A 20,379-nucleotide genomic window follows, 5' to 3' on the forward strand; every position below is an offset into this window, starting at 1 on the left:
AAATATGATGTGAAGGAAGAGGTTATATCCACCAGAAGAGGTCCTTGTTCTTTGCTCTGATAGTTGGCTTTCCCAAATACAGAGTGAATTAGTATGACAGTCTCTGACTTCACTTCACCTCTATATCCTTACGTGAGCGACTCATCAAAACTACCAAACATTTATAACATAAATACTTGCTCATTTACTCTAATCTAAAAGAGAAGATAGTAATGCAGGCCAGCAAGCCATGCAGCACCTACTTGCAGAGTGGCAAACATGTTGACTTGTAGATGTAATTCCAAGTTGGTTCTGGAGGGAGCATATTTGTCACATAACAGTGTGGACATAGCCTGCTTCTGTTAGCTCTTTTGGTACCTTTGTGAAAATTTAGAAAAAGTACTCCTTCTTCTGGGCACATGGCCTCATGCCAGGGCACATGGCTTGCTGGATTCAGCCCTCAACTGCCTGCTGTGCTGGGCACCTTTGTGCATGGCTGCATGAGGATCCAGGACTGACTTCTTTAGGTTGACATTGGAAAAGGTGGGGGAAATGACAACATATAAGAAAGCGCACTAACCACAGATGGCCTGGTGAGATCTGAATTCAAATTCTCACTAGCCACCCAATCGCTGGGTGATTTGGGACAGGATGTTTAGCCTCTCTGAGCCTCAGTTTCTTCTTTTAAGAAATGGACACAATACTTAGAATTCTTATTACTGTAGCACGTAAAAAGCAAAGGGTCAAAGCAAGCTATAGGTCAGAAAAAAACAGACAAGAACACAAAAGCATAAATACCCAGGGGCAGAACAAGGGAGGGGAGCGGAGGAAAGAATGAATAAGCAGATCTGAAACACCAAGTGCTGTAGCCATGAATCTACAATAAACTCAATTAATAATGCTAGACAATATTTATTGAGCACGTGCTATAAATGAGGTATGATGCTTAAACATATATTATTTCAGTGACTCTCCCAAACAACTTGACAAATTCTACCAAGGTGGTTTGTTTGTTTGTTTGTTTACAACTTTATTATTAAGGAGTAATTGACACCATAAGACATTAAATGTCTTATAAATGAAAATTTGTATCCTTTGACCTACACCTCCCTATTTCCTCCTTCTCCAGTCTCTGGCAACTACCATTCTATTTTGTTTCCATGAAAATGGCTTTTTAAAATTACATTTTACATGTAAGTGATTCCATACAGTATCTTTCTCTGTCTGCCCTCCAGGCTCATCCATGTCAGTGCAAGTGCAGTATTTTTTATGTTCTTTTTAATTTTTCCAGTTTAGTTTGTTGAGGAACCTCCACACTGTTTTCCACGAGGCCTGTACTAATCTACATTTCCACCAACAGTGTCTAAGGGTTTCCTATTCTCCACACCCTTGCCAACATTTGTTATTTCTTGTCTTTTTCATAATAGGCATTTTAAGAGATGTGAGGTGACAGCTTTTTATGGTTTTGATTTACATTTCCCTGATGATTAGTGATGTTGAGCACATTTTCATGTACCTGTTGCCAATCTATGTGTATTCTTTGGAAAAATGTCTATTCTGGTCCTTTGCCATTTTTTAATTGGATTACTTGTTTTTTGCTATTGAGTTGTATGAATTCTTCATATATTTTGGATATTAATCCTTTATCAGATACATGGTTTGTAAATATTTTTTCCCATTCTGCAGTTTGCATTTTCAATCTATTGATTGTTTCCTTTCTTATGCAGAAGCTTTTTAGTTAGTCTCACTTGTTTGTTTTTGTTTTTATTGCCTGTACTTTTGGTTTCTGATATGAAATATCATTGGCAAGACCAACGTCAAGAAGCTTTTCCCCTATATTTTCTTCTAGGAGTTTTATGGTTTCAAATCTTATGAATTAAGTCCAGATTAAGAGTTTAATCCATTTCAAGTTAATTTTTGTGAATGGTGTAACATATGGGTCTAATTCCATTCTTTTGCATGTGGCTATCCAGTTACCTCAACACAATTTATTGAAGAGAATCTTTTCTCTTTATTGTTTTTGTAACATTATAGGATTTTGCATTGGGATTACCCTGAGACTTTTACAATACATCTTTTAAAAGTCTTTTAAACTGAAGACAACTTAACTTCAATCACATGAAAAAGTTCCACACATTTACTCGTGTCCCCCCATTTTATGTTATTGATATTACAATTTACATCTTTTTATATTGTGTATCCTTTGACAAAACATTGTAGCTATAGTTATTTTTAACACTTTTGTCTGTTAATCTACACACCAGAGTTCAAAGTGATTTACACACCACCAGCAGTATTAAAGTATTTTGAACTTGACTATATATTTACCTTTACCATTGAATTTTATATTTTCATGTTACTAATTAGCATACTGTTGTTTCAGCTTGAAGAAACAAGCTGTGGTATTTCTTATAGGGCAGGACTAGTGATGAACCATTCCTTCAGCTTTTGTTTGCCAGATTTGGGAAGTTTTCAGGTATTTTTTCTTTTAATGAGCTTTCTTCCCCTTTTTCTCTGTCTTTTCTTTCTGGGACTCCTATAATGGAAATTTTCCTTTGCTTATGGTGCCCCCTAATTCATGTAGGCTTTCTTCACTCTTTTTCATTCTTATTTCTTTTTTCTCCTCTGATTAGATAATATCAAGAGATCTGTTTTCATGTTCACAGATTCTTTCTTCTTGATTGAGACTGCTGTTGAGGCTGTCTTATCCCAATTTCTACTTCATTCATTTTATTCTTTAGCTCTAGAATTTGCTTGGTTCTTTTATATGGTTTTTATCTCTCTGTTGAACTTCTCATTTTGTTCATGCATCATTCTCCTGAGTTCATTGAGTTGCTTATCTGTGTTCTCTTGAATCTTGCTGAGCTTCCTTAAAATAATTATTTTGAATTCTTTTTCAGGTAACTCACAGATCTCCATTTCTTTGGGTTCAATTCCTAGAAAATTACTGTGTTCCTTTGGTGGTGTTATGTTTTCTTGCTTTTTTGTGTTTCTAGTGGCTTTGTGTTAATATCTGCATATTTGAGGGAGTAGTCACCTCTTCCAGCCTTTTCAGACTGACTTTAGTATGGAAAGATTTTCACCTAAAGTTGGCTGCAAGGGTGCCAGCTCATAGGGTGCAGTGTCTTGGTTCTAGGGAGTACCCAGAATCACAGCCTCTGAGCAGCTCCATCCGCTGAGGTCAACAATGCTGAAGACTGTGGGGATCTTCACTGGTCAAGACTGTGGAGGTCATGCAGGTGGTAGTGGTGGCTAGAGTTATTGTGTTCCTCAGTGGCAAAGACTGTTGATATCCTCCTGTTCTTTTTTTCCCATGGAGAGAAGCTGTAGCTGAGGTATCCTTGGTGCTGGGTCTGGTGCACTGGCACTCAGCAGTAGCAGAGCCAGTGTCCTGGGTTCAGAACTAGCACAGTATCTGGGTTGGGGAATAGGTGCACTTGCTGTGGTGGTGGCTGAGATATAGGCATGTACATATCTCCTATGGAACTGGAATTTGAGTCTGTGGTGCTTGCTGCAATGACTTGGGCCCTGGGCTAGGGGGAGAGGTTGGGGAACTCAGCAGTAGCATGGACCCAGGGATGACAGGATGCAGTGGTGGCTTGGACCCAAGGTGCAGCGTGCAGCAGCAACATGCCCTGGGAATGGCAGGTCAAATTCACAACTCTGGCCCTGGAGGCAGATGCAGAGCAGCAGCAGCTTGGCCCTAGTGATACTGAGCTGAAGCCCTAACTCAGGACCCAGGGCCCAGAGCACAGACTGGCAGCAGTGTGGCCCTGGTAATGGTGGGTCAAAGCCATGACTTGGGTCAGAGCAGTGGCAGCTCTGGTTCCATAGATGGCAAGACAGTGTGTTGTCCTTATCCCAGAGTATAGGGCACAGCAGTAACTGGAGCCCCTAGGAACAGGTTTCACCTCAGCAACTGCTCTAACCCCAGGGACCAGAAGCAGCAGCAAGGATGCCAAGATTTTCTGTGAGCTGGGTTCAGCACTGGTGAAGACTGTGGGGATCCTTGGTAATAATAGCCAAAAATGTCCATGGTAGTAACAAGTCTTGTGGGTGTTCTCCTCCTCTCCTTTCCCCCATGGAAATAAAATCCCTCCAAGAGGATCCCTCTTGGCTCTGAGCTACTCTAGACTGTGGGATGGGGTGATGGAGGTAAAATGTTTCCTATGCTTTTCTTTACAGCCATGCTTGGGTTTTGAGATCCACAGCATTTCTGCTGCTTCTTCGTTATAGTCCAGAGCTTTTCCAGAGCTTTTTCTGTCAGTTTGAAGTTATTTATTGTTTTTGTTGTTTTTGTTGAGGAGACAAGTGTTGGGACCTCCTAGCCCACTGTCTTGCTGATGTTAAAACTTCAAATTCTACTAATTTTATAAATGTGAAAACTTAGGCTTAGCATGGTTAAATAACTTATCCAAGGACACATAGGGCAGAATGGGAACTTGGTTCTGTCTGACTCAAGACCTTATGCTAATGTCTTATGTGAATTGAATTGAATTGAATTGAAATGAAGGAGCAATAGAAAAGGACTGATAGCATCAATAAAAAGAATTCTCTAATCAGAGATAGCAAAAGGGTCATCCCAGTCCAGGAGCTCTCCAGCAAAAATGGGAAGCCATTCTCCAACATGCCTGAGAACATTTGGCTAACAGGAGAGAAGAAGTGAAAGTCCCACCCTCTCAAAGTTTATACCATGCTTATAAAGCTGTCTATCATTTCATTGTCAAATTCTGTAGATTTATCTTCTTTTGCACAACTCTGGCTCAGTTTCCCAACATCTATCAGTTGACATGTAACAGTAATCCCATAACCATTGTCCTCATCTTTAGCCCCTCTTGATGTCTTTTACTCCCACCTACTTCCACTTGTTTACCAGGAGACTCATTCCAAAAAAGAGCATTATGCATGTCATTCCTTTCTACAAATACCTTCCATGGTCACCCATTAGCTACAGAATAAATTCCAAATTTATTAACTTGGCATTCAAGCTTTTTCAGAAGCTACTCCTACATTTCCAATACTCTTTCTCATACTCTTCTTCACAAATTTAAAGCCCTAATAAAGTCAGTTACATGGGGTTTCTCCCAGCTTTAACTTCACCACTTAATGTTGCTCATGTTTCCCTCTTGGTTTTGGAAAGACTTTCTACAACACCCTATATGTAGAAATCTTGTCCTTAAGTCCAAACTCAAATGTCGTCTCATCCAAGAAGTCTTCTTTGATTCCAACAATTAGAAACATCTTCACATTTCTCTGAGTTTGTCTAGCAATTTCTTTGCTCTATCATTACAATGATCCTGGAATTTCTATTAGGAGTTAGTGAGTCATATGTGGTAGCTCCTCTATTGGAGTTAAAGCCCTTTTAGGGCAATATTTCTAAAAATGGAAATCTGATCAATCCATTTCTCTGCTTAATATTCTTCAATGACTTCCCATCACCAACAGAACAAAATAAAATCTCCTTAATATGATGTAATGCTTTTATTAACTATCTTCTACTCTCTCCATAATTGAGTCTCCCACCACTCACTTGCACTCTAATATTCAGTTTTATAAATTGGCTGAAAAGTATCTTTCTAGACATAGCTCTTTCTTGGTTCTATGCTTTTGAAATAGGAGCTCCTAGATATGTTTTCACAAGATCGATTGAACAGCACTATACCACAGGCACGTCAAAACATACAGAAAGTTGAAGCAGAGCTGTGCAAATTGAAGAGAATGGAAAGATCCCATCATCTCAAAATATCTCTTAATTATGCAGGAAAGCTGAAATAATTTATCAAAAATTCTGGTGTTGTTTACCCAATATTATAGGACAAGGCTGGACTAAAATCTCTATGGTATAAGAGGCCCAAGTACTAAAAGGGAAATTTGAGCATTTTCCACGTTGTTCTGATAGCTTTCCTGCTGCTGTCTTTCTGGATTGTATAGGTATGGAACTGAATCACCATGGGCTAATTTTCTTATCTCTCATGAACCGGAATCCCTGGCTTCTATAAAAGTTGTTTCACGTTCTTATGCTTTCACTGAAGTCACTGAACAGTATGATCACCTTCAGTCTGCCATGGGAGTAACTCATATTAACATGCAACAAGAAAATATACCAACTCACATAGGTCAATTCTCCTCTGCTGAGTAAATGATCAACTTAGTTAGCTGTCAGCTAGCAGAAAGGACCTGAGGTCTAGGATATGCCTAGGTTTTGAGGAGTTGATTGAAAGGCTGTGCAGTGTGGGCAATAGAACAAGATTAGACTTTTAGTGACGGGATAATGTGTTCTATGAAAATCAAGACAGCAATAACAATAGCTGACATTTATTAAAGGCATACAGTGTGCAATTCCTGCCTCTAAGGGATTTACATGTAGGAACTCACTTATTTCTCACAGCAGCCCTATGAGTAGGGACTCTTATTACTCCCACTTTCTAGATGAAATGATTCCTAGAACACTTAAGGTTTTGACCAATCACTCATCTAGCTAGGATTCAAACCCGTGCTATCTGGCACCATGCTGTAATCTCAACTACTACATTATTGTGCCCCTGAAAAACTGGAGGGGCCTCAGAGAAAAATTTAACCTACTAGATTAAACAACTCAACCAATCAAATGACCTCCTCCTTTATCTGTGATTGAAGAATGACATGGTAGAGAAGCCTCTGGACATGGATGAAGACAATAGGGTAGAATAGCATCAGAGCAAGCTCTCTGAACCCTGTTGGTAAAATGGTACATCATCAGTAAACACATATGGATCCCTTGAGCACCTATTATATTCTTACAAAGTTTGTAAAATGTTATTTGTGTGAGATCCCCTTCTCTTGAAGTCAGTGGAAATAGAGCTAATTTTAGTTACTACAGATTTAAACTTGGGGAAGTCACATACCTTGACTACTTTTCTGGAAAGAGTTAATTTTTTCATAGGACTTTGAGTATATTTCACTGTGATGACTGGAGCCAATGCAAAAAGTATCATGATCCTTTTAGCCACCTCTGGATTTGTAGAGAATGCTACGTAAGCTGATAGGGAAGAAGATAGAAGTTCATAGATTTAAAACAATTCTTAATTTATTTTTTAAATTATAGTAAAATTAGTTATATTAAAAACATAACAAAATAAACAGACAAAAACACTCAGAGAAAGTAGCATGTTTAGAGAAAGATTTTCCAAATTTCTCAAGGATGGAATTGGCCGATTCAGAATGAATTGAGTTTCCTGCCCCCAGAGAGTGCAAGTCTACCTATAGAGAATGTTGCAGAGCAGGTTCAAACATCCACTGTGGGGCATATCTAGGTAAACTCCAAGGGCCATTCCAGCTTGACCATGGACTTAGTACCAGATAAAACTGGGCTATAATCTTGGCTTCTCATTCATTAGCTGTGTGAAAAGTTGGGCAAGTTATCTTCCCAGTGTGAGTTTCAGTTTTCTCAATCTGTAAATGTGGAAAATAGAAGCCTTATAAGATGATTCTTTCAAATGTTAAGTTATATACAGATCTTCCTTGACTTATGATACGATTACATCCCAATATACCCACAACAAGTTGAAAATTTCGCAAGTCAAAAATGCATTTATTTCACCTAACCTTCTGAACATCATTGCTCAGCCTAGCCTACTTTAAACCTGCTCAAGACACTTATATTAGCCTACAGTAGGGCAAAATCATTTAACCCAAAGCCCATTTTATAATAAACTTTTGGATAGCTCATGCAATTTCTTGAATACTCTACTGAAAATGAAAAGCAGAATGGTTGCATTGGGTACAGAATCATTGCAAGTGTATCAGTTGTTTTCCTTGATCTTGTGCTGTCTGTGGCTGGCTGCTGCTGCCCAGCATCACCAGAGAGCATCATACTGCATATTGCTAGGCCCGGAAAAGATCAAAATTCAAAGTACAGTTTCTAATGAATACATATCACTTTTTCACCATCATGCAGTTGAAAAATTGTAAATCGAACTGTTGTAAGTCAGGGATCGCCTGTATATATTACACTTAAGGTGTTATTTGGCATTATCATCATTAGAAAATATTCCTAAATTCAGCCATTTGTAAAATATGGGTGATACTGCTCTCAAATGTTTGTAGTTTCGAATGAGAGAATGCATGTAAGATGCATACTATAGTACAGGCATATAGAGACTACTTTACACTAGAAACCTGATGAGGATTAAGACACAGAAAAGAGACTGGTGGAAATTCTATTGGTATTGTCAAGGTCTCTAGCTGAATGGAGAGCAGAGAAGGGAATGAAGTGCTTCATGGCACTGCCAACATGGCCCTATCCACATTTAGCCTACTCCAGCATCTGCTGGGAACTGAAAGTCACACTGATTGTGGCATATAATCACTGAGACTGGTAATTCTCTGCTTTATTTTTGGTGTCCCTCACTAGACTGCAAGATGTATACCATATTTATATCTGGCTCTCCAGCATCTAACCCAGTGTCTGACAAATGTTTGTTGGGTACACAAATGAATAAATAAATAATTCTCTCTCCTTCAGACTTATCCATCAGTCTTCAAATTCAGTCCTGAGGGGAAAAATCCCTATTATCATCCTCATTTTATTTATTCTTCAGAAACCAGACAGATGAAATGGTTTCCCAACTCAGGTTCCCAAGCTAGAGACTGCACAGAGGGAAGAAATCCTGACCCCTTTCATGAATATGGAAGAAGATCCTCTGACACTCTGAAATCACATCTGCCACAAACACACCAATGCTGGAGCCCTGGGAGTGGCCCACACAGTAGAGTCGCTCCTGTCTGGTTTTCTCTACAAAAAAATTGATTATGGCTGGAAGATCATATTTATCCATCTCATCTAAACTGTCAAAGAAAAACAGCAACAAAATTGGAAAAAACATGTCGTTGTTTGGCCTGCAATATTTAAACGTATTTATTGCAGATACAGATACTTAGCTTTTGTTAAAAATAAGACTAAAATTAATATATCATATTATGTGTCTGTGCAACTTTTGAGAATGTCACCTTGATTGCAAGAGTAACACTGTTAAGAAACTGAAATCAGAAAAATCTGACTTGCAAAAGCCAACAGAGGCTTTTCACTTAATTCTACAGCAGATTTACCAAAATCCCTTAAAAAGAAAAATGACTAGGAATGTTTATTTAAAAAACAGAATGAAACAAACAGATTTGCAGACATCAGCCTGTTTACCAATTACCTCAGGTGCTTCTTTCCTCTGTGTAGTTGGGAAAACACCCACCTAGGGAATCATCATGTTATTTGCAATAGTGCAATGACACAACTGCACTGGGGTGTGGAATAAGAAATGCCAAATGGCTTCCAGGAATAAGGCAGGAATGAGGCCAAGGAATAAACAGCTTTAGCGACCTTCAAGGCTTGGTTCTTAGCTCTGATGCAAGTGCAGGAGTTTTTCCCTGTGACCAAGCTGGCCTGACTTCTAGAACAGACAGTGCCCCCAGGGGCCACTGCTGCCAGCTCTGCTCTTTAGTCATCCTTTGTGATCAAGCTTTCTCCTTACTTCTCCTGGAGCAGAATCTAGGACAGTGTCCGGCACCACCAGCCTATGGAGGGCAGAGTTCCTTCACTACTCAGCCAATAAACATCTGAGCATGATCTATGCCTGAGGACAAGGCTCAATCTTGGTTTATTATGAATGAGTGGTTCTCAGGATTTTTCAAGCAGAATCTTATTCCATTTCTTGATCAGTTTCATTTTTCCCATTTAGTGAGGATACCATATAAATTTCCTTTGGGATCCACATTGACAAAGTGATAGTCCTGGTATTAATCTTTCTAAAGTTGACTTCTGCATTTTGAGTTTTTCCCATATATATTTTACATGCACACACAGATATGCCAACAAGTGGGATTTTTAAAACAAATAAAAGTGTTATAAAAATGGCATTTCTTCAGAGCCTGTGAAGAAAGCCTAGAAAGAGGAAAAAATGTTTATTTCTTTCTGGTGGATTCCATTGGGTACATTTGCACAGAAAGGGAAAAATCAAAGGGTGTTCACAACTCAGAGTACTAAGTACTATATGATCATGGGCTGGCCCTGTGGCTGAGTGGTTAAGTTCGCGCTCTCCGCTGTAGGCGGCCCAATGTTTCGTTGGTTCGAATCCTGGGCGCGGACATGGCACTGCTCATCAAACCATGCTGAGGCAGCGTCCCACATGCCACAACTAGAAGGACCCACAACGAAGAATATACAACTATGTACTGGGGGGCTTTGTGGAGAAAAAGGAAAAAAAAATAAAATCTTTAAAAAAAGGGTGTTCAGCCATATAAATGAGCAAGCACACACTTTATTCATTAGTAGGTATCTCCTTACCTGTGTTGACGAAAATAATCCATAACCAATCTGTAAATGAAAATTTGGGTGAGTTTATTCTGAGCTGAAATCCGAGGACCATGGCCCGGGGCCTTTCTTTCCGAAGGAAGAAAGGGCACCAAAGAAATGAGGTGTACAGAATGGTTATATACCCCCAAAGAGGGTGCTTTACATATTATTGAAATGTCCCTCCCACAATAGTCACAAGATTGCCCTGTCAGCACAGCACTTGATGGACACAGCAGGTAGTGGGTCTGCTATCTTGGTGGGCGTAGCAGGAGGCAAGTCTATTGTTGCCTCCTAGCTGGGCGGTCACAGGTGAGCGCAGCAATCAGTTTCTAGCCTAAGGAAAGATGCTTAATCCTTAAGGAGATGCCAAAGTTGGGAGGGGGAGGGAGGTTGCACCTTTATCTCAAGGGCCTTTGCTCTTGCCATAGGGAATCTCTAAAGCATATATGCAATGCATACACAACAGCCATGGTCAGGCCCTTTTGGAAAGACAAGGTCAGGCCGAATTAGGTTTATACCAAATGGCTTCCTCATATTCTCCAATATATCCTATTGCTTGCCCTTTTTATTTGTCACCTGAAATCCCAGAATTCTGGTGACTTGGCTGAAAATTTGAAGTGTTTTCTGGACCAGGTATTTCTTTGAGTGTTCCTCATCCACACATCATAACCATTATCTGCCAGAAGGAAAGCCAAGCTTGTCTTGGGCAGGTTGCAAATCCAGTTACCGGCAGATGCAATTAAGACATGCTGCAAATACACAACAGACTTCAGAGCTGGGAAACACAGGCAACAAGAATTTTGTGTCTAAACTTCCTTAGTGTCTACAAGAAAATAATCTTTCCTGACTTCTTGTAGTGTAGAAGAGAGGTTAAGAGATGAAATTTGGCACCAGGCAAACCTGGGTTCTAATCCCTTCTGAACTAGTTACTTGCGTAAGTTATTTGTTTTCCTTATGTCTTATCTTTCTCTTTGTAACATTGAGATTGTATATAATGCATTTGTAATGTAGAATTGGAACAATTTGACTAAGAAAGAGAGAAAAAAATAAGGAAGTGGGGAAATTGTGTTGAAAACAAAGAGGAGAGAGAAAAATGACCAAAACTTTCCTGCCTTTTATAAATGGTTTGTGATGCTTTTGTGGCTAGATCAGCTTCCTCAGATTGTGTAGGCTAGACTGGACTCTCAGAGAGTCTTCAGCCATCTGGAATCAAGGAACTAAGAGTCTACGTCCATTTATGTACCTTTTGAGAAAACAGAAAGAAAAGGTGTTACTAATTCTGCTAAATTACTGACAAACAGCATTCATAGCCCAGGGCCCCTCTCTTATCAGAGCCCTCAGGCAGCTTATCACTGTGGAGACAGCTTTTCATCTCATACATTTTGGCAGCTACCTGGCAGAAATGATAAGATGAAAGTTTTGGGAAACAAAATTCTCCTGGGTATTCACAAAGGTAATGGAGTTATTTGGAGGAAGGTTGTTTCTATAAAGTTAACACCACCATTCCATCTCTTTCTCTTTTAAAAACTCTAGATTTTCTCTTTAAATAGTTAACGTTTCTGCTATTGAGAAGTTTTGTTATGCAAGACTCCAAAGAATAAAATTGTAACCATGGGCCCTCCAGGACAAATTAGACTGACCCCCTCTTATCAACAGAGTAATTAGGAAATTGTCTTTCAGAAAATTTGCAAAGTCACCTAAGCAGAGCACATACAGAAGAAATCTTGACCTGAAATGACTGCAGAACCAAATATTCTCACCCAATGAACCAAAGGAGCAGGACATGACCAGAACTTAAAAGGAGAACTCTTATCAGAAACAAGGGGTCCATCATTCAGGAAGGTCCAGAGTTAAAATTCCTTCCCCACCTTACCATAAATGTTTAGAAACTCATCATAAATATTTAGAAACTCATCATAAATGTTTAGAAACTTACCATAAATGCTTGAAGTCCACCAATCAAAACCTGCCCACTAGCGTTTCTGTGTGACAGCCTGCTGTCCCTAACCTCTTAAATTTCGCCTCAAATCCTGAATTAGGGAGACAGACATGAGGGCACACAGCCCCTCTCTTCCTGCAGATCAATCTCGCAGAATAAAGCTGCTTTCTTTTCCCAAAGGCCGATGCTGTAACTAATTGGCTTGTTTATTTGCATCAGGCAAGAGAAGCTCGATTTTGTGCAGTAACAAAAAGAGCTAAGAAATGAGAGAAGAAAGCAAGCACTTCTTGTCAAGTGGATCCCTCTATAGATATCAACCTGTATTGTAAGGAGCTAGAAAGAGCTCTTTAAATAAGTTTAAGTACAGAACTAACAATGTCAGATTTACTTAAAAAAATGAAATCCCTCTGACTTGGGTAGAGAACGAATTACAAGTGAAGTAATTCAAAGTTACTGTAGTAGCTGAAGCAAAAGATGATGATGATGCCCAAAACTGGACTTGAGCAATAATCAAGTTGAGAACTTTTCAGAAGAGAGAGAAATTTAGAATGCAAAATTGATAGATCTTGGTGATTGGCTGGATATAGGAGGTGAGGGAGAAGAAAATGTCAAAAATATCTCTTAAGTTTCTGTTTTTTAAGCCTAGAAAGTGGTATCTCCAGAGTAAGGCCAAGTGTTCTTTGTTTTTGTGTTTGTTTGGAAGGAGGACAAAATGATGGAGAGAAGAAAAGACCAAATAGAGTAACATAAAAATGTTTAAAAACTCCAAGTGTTATACACATGCAATGGAGTAGTAGAGGTGGAGGTGATGAGTTTCCTCCTCTCAGGGAAGAGACTAGGTTCTATTTCAGGACAAAAGCTGCCCTGCTGGCATCAATCAGCACATGTGGGAATCTCTGCTTTAGTCTTTTTCCTTTCATTACAGAATAAATGCTACCTGTTCTCCTTGGCCATCCTCTTCCATGAGGAATCCTGTAAATTATGAGGACATAATCATCTTTTGTCACAACATCATACTCTTCATAAGGACAACCCCAGTAGGAAATAATCTGGTTCTGAAAGAGGAAAGAAAAATATATACCTTTATGATGTAATCTATTGATTTTTATACATACATTGCAACATAGTACTTGAAGTCACAACCTACAGTCCACCTATGTATTGGGACAGAATATAGCAGGAAAATCAGCATAACTAGAAGGAGGATGCACACAAAGGCATGCATAAGGCAAGGTGGTGTGACCACACATCCTGGTTTGCTTGGCTTAGTATTATTAACGCAACTTAGTTCATGCTCAGAATGTTTGACAAAAAATTAAATGGTCATCTGATGAGGGAAAACCCAGGGGATTGTGCAACGCCCTGTGGCTAGTTACAAGTGAGCTGTTACCAACCTTAGACCTAACTAGAGAGGAAAAGAAGTTACCAGACCCAGAATGAGAAAGTCAAGTAGAGAGAACCACACTGAAAGGAGCTATGACCTTCAGCAGAAGGAGACAGCCTGCATAAGGTCACGTCATGGAGGGAGCCAGGGCAATAAATCATCTGATGTCACTCTCCTCCCTCCCTCAGGTCTCCTGCTCAAGATTTCCATTGTCTGAACTGAACTGAAAATGGATGGTCAAGGGGGCTTGTTGACCTAGTTCTCACAAGTCAGTCTCTTGAGCAGAAAACTGTAAAGACTAGAGAGTGGATCTAGAGGGTAAACAGAAGGTACCTCATCCACAGATACGCAAGGAAGAGGGGAACTACTATTTGTTGGTCATCTTTAGCATAGAGGACAATTTATATCCTCTGTTTTATTAATCCTTACAACTGGAGGTTCTAAGAGAGAGATTTTGAGATAGAATTGTACGCATTTATCAGTTGAGAAAACTGAATTTCAGGAAGATTAATAATCTGTCCAAGACGGTTCACTAGGTAGAAATTTAAGCGAAAATAAGTTTAGCTCCAAACCATATACCTGTACCACAGGGTCATGCATTTGCCTTCCAGGCCTGCAGAGGTGTGCGTATATTATGGGCTGTATAAAGCAAAGCAGTCACTTCTCTCTCTTTGTGTTTTCAACACCACTTCCTCAACTTCCTTCTTTTTCTTTTTTCTTTCCTAGTCAAATTATTACAATTCTACATTGCAAATAGGATTTTTATATCAAATCAACATATAAGAGAGATGGTAAGTCTTACCTTGTAGGAAATGGAAGGATTTTTCAGATGACACCTTCACTATTCTGTTATAGAAAATTCCACGAATTCCTCTCTTGGATTTGTCAGTCATAATCTCTGCTGGTTATATGTATTAACATAATTAATCTATACTATAATTAATGATTAATAATGTGTGAACTATATAGTAAATATGCAATTTTATGTTAAAAATTTATATATAACTAATTTTGATTAATATAGCTTAATTTTGGTGAATCACTCTGGTAGTGATAACAATAACACCACTGACAGTAATAATTGTTGTTACTGCTATAAGTATGCATTGAGCACCTATTATGTACCAAGTAATGTGCCAGACACACGTTATCTCATTTTATTCTCAAAATAAAGCCACTGGATAAGAAACATTATCCCCATTTTACTTCAAATGAAACTGGGTCTTAAAGAGGTCAGGTCATTTATCTGAGTTCAAACAGATCATGACGGAGCCAGAATCTGAATTCAGGTTGCCTGACTCTAAAAGAAATGCTCCTAATCACTATGCTCCTAACCCCTCAGTCCATTCAGAAGAGATATACTAGCGCCCTCTGGTTGCTAGGTGCCTGATTAGAGTTACATATATCATACAGATGGCGGGCATCATAATCACCATAACAAACAATCAAGACTTAGAATCTACCCCAGCCAAACATAAGGAGAATCTATGGGAGTGTGACCAGGGATCTGCATTTTAAACCATCATTCCCGGTAGCTGATATGCATTCCAGGGTGTGAAAAACAGCTGGACTCACTGGATTCCTTGAGAAACTGTTTCATTCTCATTTCTGTCTCTGAGACCTAGCACGGAGGTTCCTATAAATGGTTGTCAAATAAATAGATGGGTGAAAGAGTGAATGAGTACATCGTTTAACCTTAAAGACTGCCACTGCGACTCACTATTTTGTATCATATCTTTCTTGCCTGGTTTCATTTCACCCTGCTTCATTGGTCCTCTCTGACAGTAAGCTTTGTGAGTTGATTATGTCCTAAGTTCAGGACTGTATTTTATGAGATGGTAGTAGGATGATTTTTAAAAACTAATCTTTTCTCTCAAGGCATTTACAATTTAGATGCTCCAGTTTCTGCCGAGTGATTGGCATTTGAGGCCTCTGAATTGCAATCATTGGCAAGTGAACCTGGGGCCACTGCGTTAGAGCAGATCCAGTTCTCTTCTGAAATAGGCAAGCTGGAGAGCCTGTGGGGCTTATAATGGTGCACGGAGGAGGGCTAAATGGCTAGCACTGTGTGCTTATCATAGGAAAAGCTGGAGTCTAGTCCCAGGGATGGCACAAGAATGTACTAGCCATGACAGGTTGTGTTTTGTAGCCATGACATAGAGCCCAGTCAGTAGCCTCTGTTTCATTCCTCTGTGTAATGGACCTGGGTGTCGAGGGTGACACCTTGAGGCAGGAGGAGTCTCTGCGTTCCATTTTGTAAGGAGTAGCAGGTCCTAAGCAAACAGCCTTTCTTCAGGCACCTCTTACCAGGACTGTGCCTACCTGTACTTTCAAGGGCTGTGTTTACCTGCTCTGCCATATCTCGGGCTCACAATATTAACTACAATTGTTGAGAGAGTCTTCCTGGTTCAAGCACCTCTCCTTGATGATACTCCTACAGCCCTCTTATTTCTTTGACTTGTTTCTATACTAGCTCCCTGATGAATGTGTCTCACATTGATATCCCACTGGTTCACACTAATGCGTATAAGGATGTCAGACTAAGATGAGAGCAGACATTATAAATTCCAGGGGATTCTCAGTCCTTGAAAGTGAGACCTTTAGCTTCAAATACCAAGACTAAATCAATATAGATTATAGTTATTATAGATTTGCATATATATATAATCTACATAGATTATATTGATTTATCATTCTAAATCAGCATTCACCCTGCTTTCTTATAAAACATGACTCCCTTAAGATGGTATATGTGAAAATAGCTATGGGAAAATGTTAGAACGTGTATGTATATATATTTTTTAGATTATATATATAAATGGTTTACATATGACTTGCTTGCAGAGTCACAGACTACATACATATATATAATAAGTATCTACAAATGCTAAAGACATGACTTGTTTTGAGAGTCTTAACTTACAATATCATAATTAAGGCTCAGTATAGTCCTGTAATCAAGACTGTTTAACTTTGTTTAATCTACTCTTCTGTAGTCATATTTGCTCTTGAATTTTATTGAATTTTATTGGGAAATGCTGCTTTGATATTTATTTCTTTTTCTATTCACTATACCAAAAAAAAAAAAAACCACACCTGTGTAATGAAGGGAAGGATAAAATGACACAAGTAGCCAAAAATTGGAACCTAACCTTTGAAAAGTTTTCTGCAGACAGATGGCCTCCACGACTGTGGCGAGAGCTGCTGCAGACTTAACCAAATTTGGTTGTAAAAAGATAATACCAAGAATGTGCCATTTGTAAGACTCTCCTCCATTGTTCAAAAGTCTCCCTTCTCTCTTGGTTATTTTCTGTCTTTCCCTCTAGCTACTCCAGCCAGAGGGAAATACGAGACTTTCAAAAGAACGTTGATGCATTTTCTGTTTCATATTGGGCTTGACCATTTTCATCAAATGCATGTGGATTATATAGAAAACTCTCATAAATAATGCATTTTGTACTGACAGGTACATTGATGATGAGATCAAGGATACCAACTTCTCAACAAAAGAATATCAGAAACAATAGAGACCTTTGTGCTACTTTTTTCATTGCCCCATTAGAGTTACTCTCAAGCTTATCAAGAAGACATGTAGGGCTTATGCCAAAGCTTGGACAGTATTTTCAAGGAATCCACACTCAATTCTTAACTATGTTGTAGAAATGGAGGTGAGAATTGACCAGAATATGAGGATACAAAGACCCCACAGGGGTCTAAGGTAGCTCTAAGCAAGCTTTGGTTCTGAAAACACATAAAGGCCGGTTTCTACTTATGGCATCCTAATTAATCTCAGTCTTCTCAATGGTGAGATAAAGGTAATGATGAATTCCGGAGGGCTTTGCAAAAAGTTTTGAATTAAATTTCTGACTCTGTCCTTTAGAGGATACGGTGGCCATGAGAATGCATCTCTCAGATCTCCGATTACAGGGAGCAGAACTAGACATGAGCTACAGCTCCTATGCTCTAAATTCCATCAGTGTGCCCCCACTGAGGCCACACCTTGTAGGTACTCTGTAAGTGATGGCTATTTTTGTTATTATTATTAGTTGTGTAACTTTTGTTAGTCAACTGAACCTCCCTGAAACTTAGTTTGCTAAACTGTACCATGGCGATAATAACACTTACCTTGTAGGGTTAGCTTAAGGCAATAAATAATCCTAAATGATAAATAAGATGAGAAATAATGTCTATAAAACATGTAATACTGCTTAGCACTCCATAAATGGTAGCTCTTGTTATAACATACCTTCTGTTGTTCAGTGATTGTCTCAGATGGATAGGTCTTGTTTGTCATACTAATCCATAAGCTTCTTAAAGGTAAGAACCACATTTTATACTCTGCCTGTATTTACAGCTTGCACGTTTCATGTCTCTAGCTTTGTTCATGCCAGATATAGTATAATTTTTTGAACTGAGTTGTGAATAAATGACAGGTTGTTTTGTATCAATATGTCTTCTCAAATAGAAACCTAAAAGAGCAGTTAAGAATTTGTTTGCTTATAAATTCTACCAAGAGTTCTCATTTTTTCTATATAGAGTACCTTACCTATTTAATCTATAAATTTTATACCACAGATATAGCATCTATATGCTTAATCATCTCAATTATTTTTCCACAGGTAGAAAATGTCAATTTTGGATTTGAACAAGATCTATTTTACTCCATGTTATTTTCACTGAGTCTTACTTCTACTCATAAAACTATTCTATAATGAAATTTTATAAAAGTATTAATAGATGTTAGAAAGTTTGGGCACAGTGTAACTCAGTAGAAGATGAGAGAAGAAGAGCAATTTTGTCTTAACAGATTTGAGTATAAAATTCTTATCAGGACAAAACTGAAAATTGGATAGGGCCTAGAAATAAGAAACCATCCTGTGTACGCAGCTTGTTTGGCAACCAAATTAAAGACACAAGACAAAGCTATTGTGAACATGCACAATAAAATGTAAATAAAATGTGTGACATTCTCACAGCACGAGAGATGTGATAATTGGGATGAAAATTATATCTATATACCAAGTACCATATTAGTAAGAGACATGAAATCATATCTTCCCTGTCTTCAGTGATGGCATACATTTTTGTTTCATCTTTTATTGACTAATAAACTCAGAAGGATGAAAAAAGAAATGTAGAAGAGAGTGAGTGGGAGAAAGAAAGCAATCATATCATAGACAATTATTTGGATGAAAGGATAAAAGATCCAAGTTATAATGAATCAGCGTTACCTATATGATTTTAACCAGGCCAAATAATACACTGAAAGAGCATATTCCCTGCCCCAAAGAGAGAAAAAGTGGGCAAAACTTTTTAAAAAGAGAGAATTACATATTAGCTTAGAGAGTCTTTTTTTTTTGGCTGGAAAGATTCATCCTGAGCTAACATCTGTTGCCAATCTTCTTTTTTCTTTTACCTCCCCAAAGCCCAAGTATATAGTTGTATATTCTAGTTGCAAGTTCTTCTACATGAGATGCTGCCACAGCATGGCTACTGATAGATGAGTGGTGTGGTTCCACGTCCAGGAAGTGAACCCAGGCCGCCAAAGTGGAGCATGCTGAACTTTAACCACTAGGCCATCAAGGCTGGCTCAAGAATTAGATATTACATAAAACTTTTGGACAGTCTGGGTGTTTTTTTTTTTTTTTTTTACCTCCTGGCTTAAAAATGGCTACATTTGTTTCTGAGTATGTGTTTAAGTGAGATATTAGCAGAAAGTTTATGGCTATTATGCATTTACTTATTTTTGTTCTGGAATCAGTACATCATTATTTCTCTAACTGTGAACAGAGCAGGGAAAGTTTATTATCCTATTCTCCATCACAGTGTAGAAATATGAGAGGTACTTGGAGTTAGTGAAGGAACTCTAGAAGACTGTGAAGACAGAGACCTGTAGTTTGGGCCTTTCTTTATCCATCTAGGAAAACACATGGGGCTGAAAAGACCTGCCCTATGCAGCGTACCTCATAAGGTTGTTGCAAGGGTCCAGGAGCTAATGTTAAAGACAGTATATTTAAATTATGAAGAATTATTAAATGGAAGAATATAAGGCAATGTGCTTCTTAGTTTTAGAAAGTTTCAAGAGCAGAAAGTGAATGCCTTTTACTGTGTTTCTAAATTCATTTAGAGTTGAAAGAGCAATCCTAATCTCTCCTTTCTCATCCTTGAATGAAAAGATCTTGAAGATGGAGGAGACATTCCAAAGGAAGCTGGTATTCACAATGAGGTACTTAGCAGAGGGTTCAAGAGCTTTTCCTTGTGTTTTTCATTTAAATGTACTGGGAGCAAACCAGACAAATGCCACAACTAAAACCTGTAGGCTCTCTCCTTCTGTCTTCCTAGTAGCCTATCCCTTCCTTCACTTCTAGTGTTGGATTCCCAGCTAAACTGTTCTCCAGCCACACCCACTAGCTGTTCCCATTCTCCTTGATCCAATGGCATCCATATATTCCGTCCACTGCTTACTTTTTTTCTTCCTATAGGCATCCTCTCAGGTATCTCTCCCTAACCACAAGCTTTCATATATTTCCTAGCTGAGAAAGAAAAACAAATCTGTACATCTTACCCTGACCACTCATTTAAGCTCTAATCCCATATTTCCCTGGGGTGTTCAGGACATATCCAGTTTCACTCCTTTTGGAAATCTTTGGTCCAACATGCCCACCAATAAAATTACCCTCTTTTCCTTTCTCACTTCCTGTTTTGTCTTCTTAACTGTAAACTCTTTTTTCCCTAATCTTGAAAGTTGGAAAA

General features: G+C 38.7%; 1 protein-coding gene across 4 annotated transcripts in view; it reads right to left on the minus strand.

Moving 5' to 3' along the window:
• LOC124235873 (lipase member K-like) overlaps nt 1-20,379 on the minus strand; it is a 44,879-nt gene that overhangs the window by 7,922 nt on the left and 16,578 nt on the right. Inside the window, exons 3-6 of one of the 4 annotated variants that reach the window (XM_046654392.1) lie at nt 13,180-13,297; nt 10,880-11,078; nt 8,696-8,805; nt 6,864-6,997 (exon numbers count right to left, since the gene is read on the minus strand). In XM_046654392.1, the coding sequence (XP_046510348.1) occupies nt 6,864-6,997; nt 8,696-8,805; nt 10,880-11,078; nt 13,180-13,297 (561 nt within the window). Of the gene's footprint in view, nt 1-6,863; nt 6,998-7,024; nt 7,411-8,695; nt 8,806-10,879; nt 11,079-11,427; nt 11,547-13,179; nt 13,298-14,428; nt 14,528-20,379 lie in introns of those variants that run through there. The other 3 variants (XR_006887593.1, XR_006887591.1, XR_006887592.1) reach the window with 3 other exon arrangements.

This window comes from Equus quagga, chromosome 2, assembly GCF_021613505.1.
Source record: "Equus quagga isolate Etosha38 chromosome 2, UCLA_HA_Equagga_1.0, whole genome shotgun sequence".
NCBI lineage: Eukaryota > Metazoa > Chordata > Mammalia > Perissodactyla > Equidae > Equus > Equus quagga.